Here is a 13,111-nt window from a genome sequence, read left to right on the forward strand (position 1 = left end):
CCGGTTACCTCAGCATGCCAAAAGCTTGGACTGGCTGACGACTCATTGGGTCCAGATTTATTCACACATTAACATAACCCCAAACTGTATGACCACTTGAGGCCTTTCACTCCGAGTAGTCTGGTAAACTTAGTTTGACTGCGGAAAAAAATTGAAACATTTGTTACATTTTCAGCTGGTGCGGTCCACTTCTACACTGCTCTGAGGCAAATGATCCAAACCCTTTGCAAAACCTGCCCCCCCCCCCCCCCCTCAGCTGTAGGGGCGCTGCACCAAGAACCGCTGAAGGAAATAACATTAAAATCTTAGAAGAAGACATGAGCACAATCAGATTTTACCTGTTTGGTCTGCAGCAAAACACTATTTCACCCGCAAGCGCCAGACTTTGTTTTGGTTGCATTTACTTAGAATTTCCTACGCCATAGTCCACTTCCTGCTTTTGGAGCGGTCTCCTGTCCTCTTGGCGTTCACATATGCATTCGAATCATGCCAGTTTACTTCAGCCGAACCGAGACCAAGGTGTTTTAGTCGGACCAGTTTGCTTTTTTGGTCCGCATCAGAGCCCAGTTACGATTTCACACCTCCCCAATCAAACCGAACTTTGTACGCAAGCAAACTAGAACTTGATTGAAGTAGATTAAAAAAGACTGATGCTAATGCACCCTTAATCTCATTCTACACTACGCAAATGCTCTATCTGCGCTCATGAAGACTCACTCGCCTCAGCATGCCAACAGCTTGAACTGGCTGACGAGGCAGTGGGTCCAGATTTATTCACACATTAACATAACCCCAAACTGTTTGACCACTTGAGGCCTTCCACAGACTACAGAACTCTGAATTTTAATCTTGAGTCAGTCATCTAAAAGAAAACGAGACGCTATCGCCGGTGATTCACTCTGTCCAGATTGTTAACTCTGACAGACCGCCCATTTTGCACCACTCCTTGAAATAAAGTCATACCACATGTAGCTGGGGTACATCAGGAACAACACTATACTAATGAACAAAATAAGCTTCAAGAAAGTGGCAAAAAATTTAAAAAAAGACATTGCGTGACATATTAGAGATCTCTGTCCATCTCACTTACGCTGCTGTCCCGGAGGCCGAGGCCCTCTCCGTTGGGCAGGGAAGACCTCCGGCGGGCAGCGGGGTTCCGGTTTGGCGCCGAGCTCTCCAGAGGTCTCCTTTTGAGCATGAGCACCTCGCAGCAGGCCTGGTCCTCGTTTAAGGTGCTCTTCCCGGCATTGATCACCCTAGATGGAGACAGAAGAAGAGAGGGAAGATGGTGCTTTAGAACACCAGTGTAACACAATGATGGTCAAACAGACATGAACAATAAAAACGAGGATGGAAAACTTTGCAAGAATGTATGTGATGGAACTCCTTTACATAAAACGTTTGCTGTTCCCTTCACCACTAGCCAGAATAAAACCTACCAATAAATATATTCAAAAAATTTTATTATAAACATTTTATATGATACATTTGGACAGTATAGAGTCAGACTAATATGTTTTTGCTTTCCATGATACCCAACAGCCATATCTGCAGGTAGCAAAGTATTATTATGCAGGAAATTGTTTCATTGTACCAATCAAACAATTCACACAATTGTGCTTTTCCCTAGATCAACACTGACAGAAAAAGAGCTGTGCTAACTTTTAACGACCAAATATGGCTTCAATTATTATTTCCTTATTTTATTTGATTTCTTTTTTACATAGAAATGCTATTTTCTGTCTAAGGAGGCCCCTTGTCGTGTCCTGCAACCCACAAAACTCACTCAAACACAATCTGAGCCTTTATTATTGTTCTTTGCACACAAGAAACGACACAACCTTAGAAAAAGAAGAGACATTTCACTTACAAAACATTCCCACTCATGCCGGGCAAAGGGAACAGAAAACTCAAACACTGCAGACTGAACAGCTGGGATCTGCTGCAGCAGCCATGGAAAAGCACTGGGTCACAGAAACTCTGCATTCCTGCTAGATCTGTAAATATGCTGGAGTGGCTTTTCAAACTGGACCACCGGGTGCTGAAAGAACAGAACTTTACGAATTAGTATCTGCTTTCATTTTCTTAAATTTAGCTCAACTCCAGATAATCGGTCTTTATCTTTAGGACTATATTCAATTATTATGATATAAAACAGCAAACATGCACTGCAAAAACACAAACTCTTACCAAGTATTTTCGGTCTAGTTTCGGGTGCAAATACCTTAGTGCACTTGGAATGAGACCAAACTAACTTGCAAGTAACTTTTCAGCAATATATGTCGCATTAATATTGACTAAAAAGTACCTTTTCCATTGGCAGATTATCTCACTTATAATAAGACACTTTTGTACGTGAAATAATCTGCCTGTGGAATTTGTGTTTTTTAATCCATTTAACATAATTATTAGCTTAAAACAAGCACTTGTATCTTTCTGAAAAGCTATTTGCAAGCTAGTTTTCTCGTATTTCAAGTGTAACAAGATACTTGTGCTAGAAATTAAACCAAAGATTTTGTAAGATTTTCAGGGGGGGGTTTGCGCAGTGTACGGATATGTGATTGAAGAAAAAAAAGTCCAATGTTGTCGTGGCAACAGAAACGTTAAGCACTGTTTGTACAAATCTAATTTAGGCAATCATTAGCGGCTGTGAGGATACGATTCTTTGAGTGGACATCCTCCCTCTGCAGCTGGGAAAACACTCCGGGTCATCAACCTGACGGTAAAATTGCTGCGCTGCTTTTTCTGTCAGTAAAACCGACTGTAATTGGTGTTGCATGTCACGGCAACTTAGAAACGCTTCATTTCCCTCTGTTGTAACAACTAAAACAGCTTACATAACACTTAAAAGCACAACGTATGATGCACATTTTGTTGTGTCTAATAGTAACCCACGATTCTTTAAGATAATCTCTGCTTTTCACCTCAGCCTCAAAAGTGCAGAATGAAGAGCAGGATGAACTCCGTACAGCCTTTTACGACAAATTATAAATTCAGAACAATTCTTTTAAGTGGCTTGAGAGCATGCAGTTATAAAACAATAGAGATCACAAAGTTGTGTCGTAGCCAATAAAACCGGCAGATCCCCCGTGGCTCTGCGCCACGTTTTGCGGGTTGCGTAAGAGCGAACCTCCGCAGGGAGCGACGCTCAGCTGACCCCGCGAGGTCACGAGGTCGCCACCGGCCTTTCATCTCCGCCATGAGAAGACAAGCCGGTCGTACTGGGTTAGCCCGCTTCCTCGACTCGACCCCGATTACATCCTCAACGGTCCGATCTTCAACACATGCAGAGGACGTTTTTGTCCTCCAGATGTGTTTTTCTTTTTCCTTCCTCCTTTCAATTCATACCAAGTGCCAACATCAACAAGACAACTGCTTCCAGGAGTGTGATTTTACATCAGCACCGATAGATTTGAAACTTTTTCACATTTTGCAAAATCAGCATTCAAATATTACTAGGGATGAATGTCTCGGCCCCAAGGAAAGAGACGGGAGATAAGCGCCGAGATGGAAATGTTATTTAAAACAACGATGTTTAAGTACTTTTTAAAGTTGCACATTCTTTAGAAAGCATGTGCATCTCTGTTGCAATGGGTAAGCTGTAGAATAGTTAGCCAGAAGATCTTAACACAGTTTAAAAAGGGTATTAAAATGTAGAATGATTGAAAGCCTTAAAGGGACTTGAACATTTGAAATCTCATTGAAGCCGTGATGGCGTTTTTCTTATCTGGGTTTAATTGTTTGTTCTGTTTTAAGTTACAAATTGTTAAGCTGACCTACGAAGAGTGGAAATGCTTTATTTGCTATGAACACGTAAAGGTAGGCAGGTAGAAGCTGAAAACCTTCACCTTTTCAATTTCTACGACACTTTTGAATCATTTTCATTTGACCTTGTTTTGAATTTTTTTCATTAACCAACAACTATTATAATTAGGCACGTGTGTTTTAGATCGAATAAGCTATAAACTATAATAATCGGTGATGGACTATATTTGATATTTTTTATCGGTATCGGCCCAATAAAAAAACTGGGACGATGTTAACAACCCATATTAATTTCCATCTTGCTGCCATTCGTTTGTGGAGGGGCAGGGAAGGATGTTGGTCATGTGATGAAGCAAAGGATTGTGGGGAGTTTACCTGAAGCAGAGAAGCAATGGTGAAGCCAGCAGTGTGTTTTTCTTTTTAAAGGTGTCAAAATGTGGCGAAATCTATAAATACATATAGTATAGAATATCGATAAATATTGGTTATAACAGCAGTACTAATATCGGATACTGATATTGGTCCAAATTTTCATGTCGGCGCGTTCCTAAATATTACACAAGCTGAAGAGAAGAGGTTTTATTTGTTATTGTTTTTCTTTAGAGCACTGGGGAAGTTGGTCAGAGTTGATGGAAGAAGTTAAATACAAGGCAAACTTGGAGGAACACCTGCTTGCCACACTTTTCAGAATTTCATTTGCTAATGTGTCGAAAATCATTCATCAGCTTAACAACTTTTGCACTTCTTTTCGCTGCTGAATCACATAAAATCCCAGTAAAAAACAAAGAAACCAAAACCGCCCCAAAACATTCACATCTTTGGTTGTAACCTGACAAAGTAGCAAAACTTAGAAGGGGTGCAAGTACTGCCAAGAATACAACAAGGATCGAGTTGAGCAACTGAACGTGGGGTAAATACTTTGACATGCAGTGACTTATTTAATGCCGTTTGTCAAATATTAAAAGCCGCGTTTCAGCCGTGTGCGGACTTGCTGCTCATTCTGCCTTCATCCGCACAGGTTGATTTTCCTTGACATTTTCCACTGTTGCTCCGGAGAGCGCTCAGCTACGTGGCAGCTTTGTTTGACTGCGAACTTCAAAAACATGGCAGGCTTATCAATTGGCGGCGGATGTTATGAATTACAGGCTGTCCTGGGTCACTGATTTTGCTACTTGCTGCACAAACATACGCTGCGATGAACAGCCTGGAGGCTATGAGTGCCGATAATTATAGGCTTTAAAAAAAAATCCTTGTTGCCTAATTGCTTATAATAGGTTTTCAGCAGTCATCGTTTAATCTTTAATTTAGCTCTGCTGAAAACACAGACCTAAAATTTATGTTTTTAAGTTTTAGGTTCCAGGTTGAAATGAAATCGGCCAAGCGCTCCTTCCTCCCTCCCGTGCCGATGCAGGCGGTGAGCATGTGCCGAGTCTTGTGACTGATGCTGTTCATGTGCCTCCTCTTAGCCCCCTGCTACATTGTTGCTTCTTTTGATGGGAATGCAAAAAATGTACAAGTGAAAAAAAAAAAAAAAACGCACAAAAACAGAAGGCAAAGAGCCAAGACGGATAGAAACTGCAGACAGAGCTGAAGGATAAACCCACTGGCGTTTCCAACAGCCATTGGCTGGAAACGCTGCTGCAACCAAACGAAAAGGTGGAAAGTTGGCCCTCGTGTTTATATTGCAGAGAAACCTATTGATTGGTTATTGATCATACAGCTGCTGAGGTTGTGCATTAACCGTTGTGGATCGGTATTTTAAAAAAAAATAAAACAAATAAAGGAGCAGCAGGAGGAAAAAGCTTTGCGACCACTGATCTTTGCTCCGTCGACATGACAGGAAGAAAAGAGGTGAAGACGAGATGAGCTTTGGACTGTACAGCAGTCTGGGCAAAGGTTAAAGAAGCAGAACGGAAAACAGCTCAACCAGAGAGTTCAAGAAGGAAATGCCGTGTGTTAAGGAACACGAAGGCTGCATGTTATCCGTGGTGAGCCCTGGTGGTGGCGCTGTGGAGAGGCTTTTCTTCTTCAGGTGTCACATGGAGGCTGGACAGCTGGCGGGGGAATGGATGGAGTGAAATTTGAGGGAGTTAAAATAATTTTTAAAAATTAGTCATTGGCAGACTTTTGTATGATAAATTAAATGCTGAACGATTAGAAAATGACTTTAAAAATACTAAAAGATTGGAGGAACAAACAGTACATCTGCTTTAGCGGCGACTTGCGCAACCAGAACCAGAACCTCCTGCTGTTGAACTGAGCTGATGTTTCAGGTGTGTTGCCCTGTTCTGTTTGCATAAACCCAACACCCCGCTCCGCTCTGCAAACAAGAGCAAAAAACAACAACAAAAAAAGAAAGAGTAGAGGTCGATTTTTTTCAGTGGGAAAACAACTGCCGGGGTAGAGGAGATGCAGAAGAAGCAACCACTCTGCAAAAGTTGGGAGTGGGGCTTTGTATGCACACTTGAGACAAGAGTGAGCAATAACCACTGATCCATCTGAATGATCCTGCTCACTGGTCCAGATCCTCAAGCAGGCATCAGAATCAGCCTCTTAACAGCAGAGCTGCTCTTCCTGCGTCTCCAGGGACTGAGGCAGGAATGACTTCGCAGTCTGGCTTCACTCATGAAGAAGAAAAGCCAAGTCTGATTTGAATTTTCTCACAGATAAAGACTGATTTGATCTAAATGTTTTATTTCAGGACAAAAGTTGCTAAAAATTTGTACTTGTAAATGCAGACTTAAATGTGACAAATTACATTACGTTTTCAGATTCGAGCCATCAAAGATGTTTTAATAAAAAAAGGCAACCAGTGACTTAAAACAAAAGCAGCTTTCAAACGGGTATTTTACTAAAAAGAAAGTGTAAAAACTATCCAAAGTTGTGATTCCAGCTATTGGTGTGGAGCGTATCAATCAAGCAAAGCAATGCGTGATGTCATCAGACATTGACGCTACACATGGCTGTAATAAACAAAATCTAGATGCTGCAAACTAGCATGGAGAGATAATGGAGAGAGTCCTCTGCAACGAGCTGGAGGTATACATGTGGACATGTTTTAGGGTTTCGTGGCCCTGGTAAGGTACAAACCCATCTCAGCTGGAACTTATTTGGCTAATATGTTTCCATCTCCCCTTTGGCGCGTTGACTCTTTCTTGGAAATGACAAAATCTTGTCTTTATTTTGAATTTTGCTTTTTCCCATCAACCTTAAAGCGACGTGTAACGTCGATGGAAACACGACCAGCAGCAATGATCCTAAATGTCTCCCTTTGAGTCAGCGTTTTTATCAAAACCCTTTACAACTTACCTTTCATAAACCAGATTACCGCATTTTCCGGACTATAGAGCGCACCATACTATAAGCCGCATCTACAAAGTGTTTTTTTTTTAAACTGGAAAAGTATATATATAAGCCGCACCAGGCTGTTATCGCCGCCGCTCTGGGTTTTTCACAAGGACCTGCGTCCTTAATAAGTCAAGTCATTAAGGACGCAGCCCTCTTCAATGTCTCCAACGCCGAACCAAGGATTCGCTCACGCCGAGCTTACGTGCAGCGGCTACCTCTGTACTGCCAGATCGATAGCCCTCAATTTAAAAGCTGCATCGTATGAACTTCTTCGTATTGTTTCCATGAGGGGGTATGAATTTCAAGGAATTTCTCTGTCGTGCCTGCTGCTAGCATGTGCTTGTTCTAAATCAGCGCTTTCTTCTTTGATTTCCAATTTTGACTTCCACTGATTCACTTCCTGCTAAAGCGCCCCCTGGTGGTTGAAGAAAAATCCACAGAAAAGCCGCACCGGGCTGTAAGCCGCTTGGTTCAAAGCGTGGGGGAAAAGTGGCGGCTTATAGTCCGAAAAATACCGTATTTATCCGAGTGGCATTCTTACTTTTTAAAATTTTTTAATTTCTGTTAAAAAAAAAAACTTTTTTTCAGAGCGATGCAATCTTTTTGTTGCGTTCACATCGGCTTATAAGCAATGTGTCGACAAACACTGAAGACCAAGCTGGTCACAATGCTTTGGCTCTGCCTTTTCACATAATTAATATAATAAAAAATAAAAATAAAACAAATATTCTCTCTTATGATGCATAAAAAAAAGTTCCTTTCAATATTTTTTTTGAAGGAAGAAAGAAACCTTGTTGGGAGTTTCTAATACAATTCAATAAGCATCTCTTCTTCTGCATGCAGATCTGCCCTGTGAAACTGTTTATTTGTAGGCAAGATGCAAATTTTACTGCTGGTTTTGGAATATGCACAGAAGTGGAATTTGTGAATGAAATGTACAGTATGTGTGTGCATGCTTTTATTTCCTGACTGCAACCACATACTGACAAAACAATAACTGATTCTGATCAGTCATCAGCTGCAGGTTAAGGCTGAGCTTTGGCACCTCAGGTCGGGATGAATCGGATTATTTAGAGCGAAGAATAATAGCTGGGAAATCGGCTGATGACCCTGCAGTTTTCAGATTGATAAACCTGAAACTCAAAAATCATATATATTTAGTCAAAATCTGGATTTAAACCCGACTGAGTTGCTGTGACAAAACTTAAAAGTGGCAGTATTATGTGTTTTCCAGTCACATAGTAACATTTTATAGCACAATCAAGTAACCATGGTTACCTTCACTTGTTACAAAAATGCCATCCATCCATCCATATATATCTTTTAAGTCAAACATATCAAATGTGACTTAAAAGAAATGTTACATCCTGATTTCACACCGTGAAATTTGGTCTGTGTCTCTTTAAAAACTCCTGCTTTTTCTGAAACTCCGCCTTCAGGAAGTCATCACAGCATCGCTCCTCTGTTAGCCGTTTAGCAACGATATCACCAGGGTTGCATTGAGAAGTTGCTCGTATAATGAGCCCAACGTGGCTGAATTAAAACAATTCTGTAAAGAAGCGTTGGACTCTGGCTTCCGGTTATCACAAGCAGCCGGCGGCATTTAGCAGCACCAAGAGCCGGTGACTTTTAGCTTGTGACTAGACTCCATTTTTATGAAACAAGAGTCGAGGTGTTTGTTGAAAATAACTAAATTCGCCATTTTGAGTAATTGTTGGCTTTCTGGTTTTTTTGTACGTTCCTAACTGCTAAGTTAGCTTATTCTACAGCAGAATGTTGTTTCCTGATTAAAAAGTAACAGGCCGTTTTTTCAGTCTTCCAAAGACTTGATGAGGACCACGTTGGTCGTCTTCTTTTACATATTAATTTGTCAGTTTTATCACAGTAGATGTTCTTACACCCTCCTTTTAAAGCTGTGCAAGCAACAATATCAAATGACCTCTGGTTCCAACGTCTGAATTGAGAGGATGAGGAATTTGGGCTTTTTAGTTCGGAACAGAACAAGCTTTAACATGCAACCCTGTGACTTTGGAAACCGTTTCCACGTCCGATGCTCAACGCTTAAAAAGCAAAGTATCCAAATGATTCACCTGAAGATGTCAAGTTGGAGCCTTGAGGTTATTTTGCACTTCTTTTTGACATTGTTCCGCTGCTGTCGTTCTGATGACATTCATCTCAACAGGCCTCACACCTGGATGGCTCAACTTAAAAAGATTAGGTAGAGAAAGAGTTCGGGGGGTGGGGGGGGGAATTTCTGTAGACGGTGCTTTTACCAAAAACAAAGAGAGAGAAGGAAACGCACTCGCTGCAATCATAGCAGCCTTTGTGTGGGAAAGTAAAAGGTCAAATGTCATACTGAGCTGGTATCTCTCTGTAGAAAAGTAGGAGCTCGGGGCCCAATGCGGGATGTCGGCCAATCGCAATATATATGGAGAGAGAAAGGTGCCGATGAAATGCTCCGAATGGACGATCACTCGTCTTCATTGGCCACTAAAGTTGTAATCACACGTCTGAAACCTCTGATAATCAAACCCCGAACTGATTTACGTTTACATGAACTAAAAACAAAAAAAGAAAAAACAAAAACTCTGCCAGCATATGAAAAGCAGCCAAAGTGAAACTCATTAAGACATTTCTGCTTCATTTTGTGCCTCCTACAGGCAAAGTAAACACAGACATTTTTTACCCTGCAGGCACAGAGATGGAATATATTGAATATCAGCAACAGAAGAAGATGAACAATGAAGTCTGGATTGATTTGTTTGTTTGTCTAAAGAACCAAGCAGATGTTGTGAAATAAGTAGGTTAATAGGTCAAGCGCTGAGGAACATAAAATGATTTTATTTTTTTTTTCAAACTGAAGCATGGAGGGAAAAAACAGATAACCCTGCATCTGTCGTTGCAATGTCCCTGCACTTTAGATTCAACACAATCATTTCTAATGTTACATCTTGATCCCAATGGATTATGAAAGAGCCGCCGCTCTTTATCTGCACATGTAAGTGAACACACACACACACCCACACACACACGCACACACACACACACACACACGCATACATACAGCAGGCCGATGATAAAAAGCGTGCTGGTGCTTGTGTTTACAGCCGCCCGAGTGATCCCACTTTTCAAAGGATGCGAGAAAAGATGGACGCGCAGGTTACTCACTCCGCGTAGCCGGTGGCCCACGGCAGCCGCTTGGTCTCCTTCAGGATCAGGATCGGTCTCGCTATGTGATCCGCCGAGCACTCGACCTCGTCGGCAGACAGTCCCAGGAACTCCGGTCTGCTGTACGGAAATTTGAGCGGCAGATCCGGGCCGCCGGGATGGTCTCCGTTAGATCCTCCGGCCATCACGCCTCCCATCAGGCTGGCCACGGCCGTCTTCACCCGCGTGAGCATGGCTGCTGCGGGCGGCGGAGCGATGCGGGTGGGCGACGATGCCCGCACGGGGACGCGGTTTCTCTGCGTCAGGCAGCAGATACAGAGCCGCTGCTGCTGCTGCTGCTGTGGAGGCGGTGTTGGTAGAGACTCATTCAGTCGGTGTGGGTGAACGCGGAAATAGGAGCCAAACACGCACAGGCAGACTTGGGCTTCTTCACGCTGGTGGTCATGTGACAAGCCGGTGGCTTGCTTGTGAGTGTGAGTGTGTGTGCGCGCGCCTCGGTGAGCCGCTTACTGCTGGAGGTCAAAGGTGCTTAATCTGGTAGTGACGATCACCTCGAGGCTATCTATGTAACTTGTGCAGAAGTCTGATAAATGCCGCAGGTTGTTTTCCCACTCTGACTTCACTGAACACAACAAGCCTGTTGGAGGTCATAGTTCTCTATTTTAAAGTTCTGCACTGACCAAGGACTTTTTTATGACTTCCTCCACCGCGAATGAGCTTTAGGGTTTTTTTTTTTTTTTTAGGACATGCATTGCCACATATTTTGAATACTATATTCAGAGTTTTCACCTCACATGACTCAACGCTTTGGTTACGTCTCTGCTGATTTTACATGTCAGCATCAACTATCAAGTTTTTTAAGGATCTAAACCAGTGGTGCCCAAAGTCAGTCCTCAAGGGCCAGCATCCTGCATGTTTCATTCTCTCCCTGGTGGAAGTAACAACCTTTTCACCAGTGTTGTATAAAGTACTGAAATCTCAGAGTCAAGTAAAAGTATAAGTACCTCTCCAAAATATGACTTTGGTAAAAGTCCAAGTCACTGACTGAAATGTTACTTGAGTAAAAGTCTTAAAGTATCTGAAACTTCTTGTACTTAAGTATGGAAATTACTGTAAAAATGGATGTACTCAAGTAATGTAATGAAAAGTACAAGTAAAAAGTAAAACAAAGCAAATGCAGTTTGAATGACTTTTTATATTTTGGTAAACTTGTCAAATACACTTAAAATAATGTACCCAACCAAGTGCAGGCAAAATTAAACCTGCTAATAGATATACCTGCAGGCACCATTTAGTTAAGAAAATTAGGTGCTTTACCTATAGCACAAGGTTAACTTAACCTGCTTTACAACTGAACCAGCTTCTTAGTAAACCCTCCAGGACAGAAAATACAAAGTTTTTGTAAGCCTTAAGTTTTCCCTTCAAGTAAGGTCAGTGCTGAAAATGAGAAAAATAAATAGTACAGAAAATGCGGCCAACATGAAGAAAAAGATCTGTTACGATTACTCTACTTCACAAATCAGTGAATCAGTCAATGCTACAGTCAGTAGGTGGTGCACACAACTGGTCATTATGGAAAAGAAAAAAAGAATTGGGAGGGAAATGCAGCTTATTGGCATCTGTAAACCTGGTTTTGAACTTGCATGCCTTTCCTATATTTGTTAAATTTAGTCTAAATTGCTATCGCTATGGCTTCTGTCCCCCTTGAACAGAGGAGTCTAGGTAGCCTGCTACAGTCAACATTAGGCCTAAGCTAAATACACCACGTATGGAACTGAAACAATGCCAAACAGAGTTCATTTATGGTCAACGTTTCACAATACAGTAGTGCCTAGTGACCAAGCTATAGTTACTGAAACAGGAGGATTATAACCATTTCATAAGACGTTACCTCGATGTGTTTCTTCAAGTTGGACGGGGAGTTTTTGTAAGATAGAATTTCCACATCTTCGGGCAGGAATAACATAAACTGCATGCGGTACGACGAATCTTTAACACCCACGAAAGAGTGTATTGTGCTTAAATAAGGCCATGGGCTCTCATCACCAGCTGGTGGTTCCCCTGGAGCCGTGTCCGACGTAGTTGCAGTCGTTGTGGTCTCCGTCTCCTCCTCCATGTGGCTGCTGCTGATTGCGAGACTTGCTTTGTGTTTAATGGGAGAAGCGAAACAGGTGTATCCTATTGGTGGTGATGAACAAGCCCAGGCAAGTAGGCTACGGACTTTGTTGCAGTCAATCAACAGGTGGGGTCAAAACACTTTGTTTCTCTCTCTCGCTTTTTTGTAACGAGTAACTAAACCACACATTGAAAATGTATCGGAGTAAAAGTACGCAATTAAGTTCGGAAATATAGTGAAGTAAAAGTGAAAGTCATCAAAAATTTTCATAGTCGAGGAAAGTATGAAGTACTCCAAAATATACTTAAGTAAAGTAGTGAAGTATTTTTACTTCGTTACTATACAACACTGCTTTTCAGCAGGTCAGTGTTCTTCTTAGACCTTCTAATGAGCCATCATTTGATCCAGGCGCGTTAAACCAGGGAGAGAACTAAAACATGCAGGATGCTGGCCCTCCAGGACCCACTTTGGGCACCACTGATGAACCATTCCACCCAACCATTCTGGTTGCATGTTCAGTTCACCGTCCTGCTGGAAACTCAACTTCCTCTCCCTCTCCACCCCCCGCGTTGAGCCGTATTTGGCTTCATCGGTTTTCTCATAAATTCTGACCAGTTTCCTTGTCCCCGCTGGCTTCATGGTTCCCCCACATCATGACGCCTCCGCTGCCACCGCCATTCTTCAAGACTGGGATGGCGCCTTCAGCTTTTCTTC

At 42.1% G+C, this 13,111-nt stretch overlaps 1 protein-coding gene across 1 annotated transcript in view; it reads right to left on the minus strand.

The window, feature by feature from the left end:
* Window positions 1-10,978, minus strand: part of ppm1h (protein phosphatase, Mg2+/Mn2+ dependent 1H) — a 33,792-nt gene extending 22,814 nt beyond the window's left edge. The window contains exons 1-2 of the mRNA XM_023347196.1: window positions 10,282-10,978; window positions 1,091-1,256 (exon numbers count right to left, since the gene is read on the minus strand). Coding sequence (XP_023202964.1) covers window positions 1,091-1,256; window positions 10,282-10,514 — 399 coding nt within the window. The 5' untranslated portion in view covers window positions 10,515-10,978. The remainder of the gene's footprint in view (window positions 1-1,090; window positions 1,257-10,281) is intronic.
* Between the last annotated feature and the right edge of the window lie 2,133 nt (window positions 10,979-13,111).

Source organism: Xiphophorus maculatus, chromosome 2 (genome assembly GCF_002775205.1).
Source record: "Xiphophorus maculatus strain JP 163 A chromosome 2, X_maculatus-5.0-male, whole genome shotgun sequence".
NCBI lineage: Eukaryota > Metazoa > Chordata > Actinopteri > Cyprinodontiformes > Poeciliidae > Xiphophorus > Xiphophorus maculatus.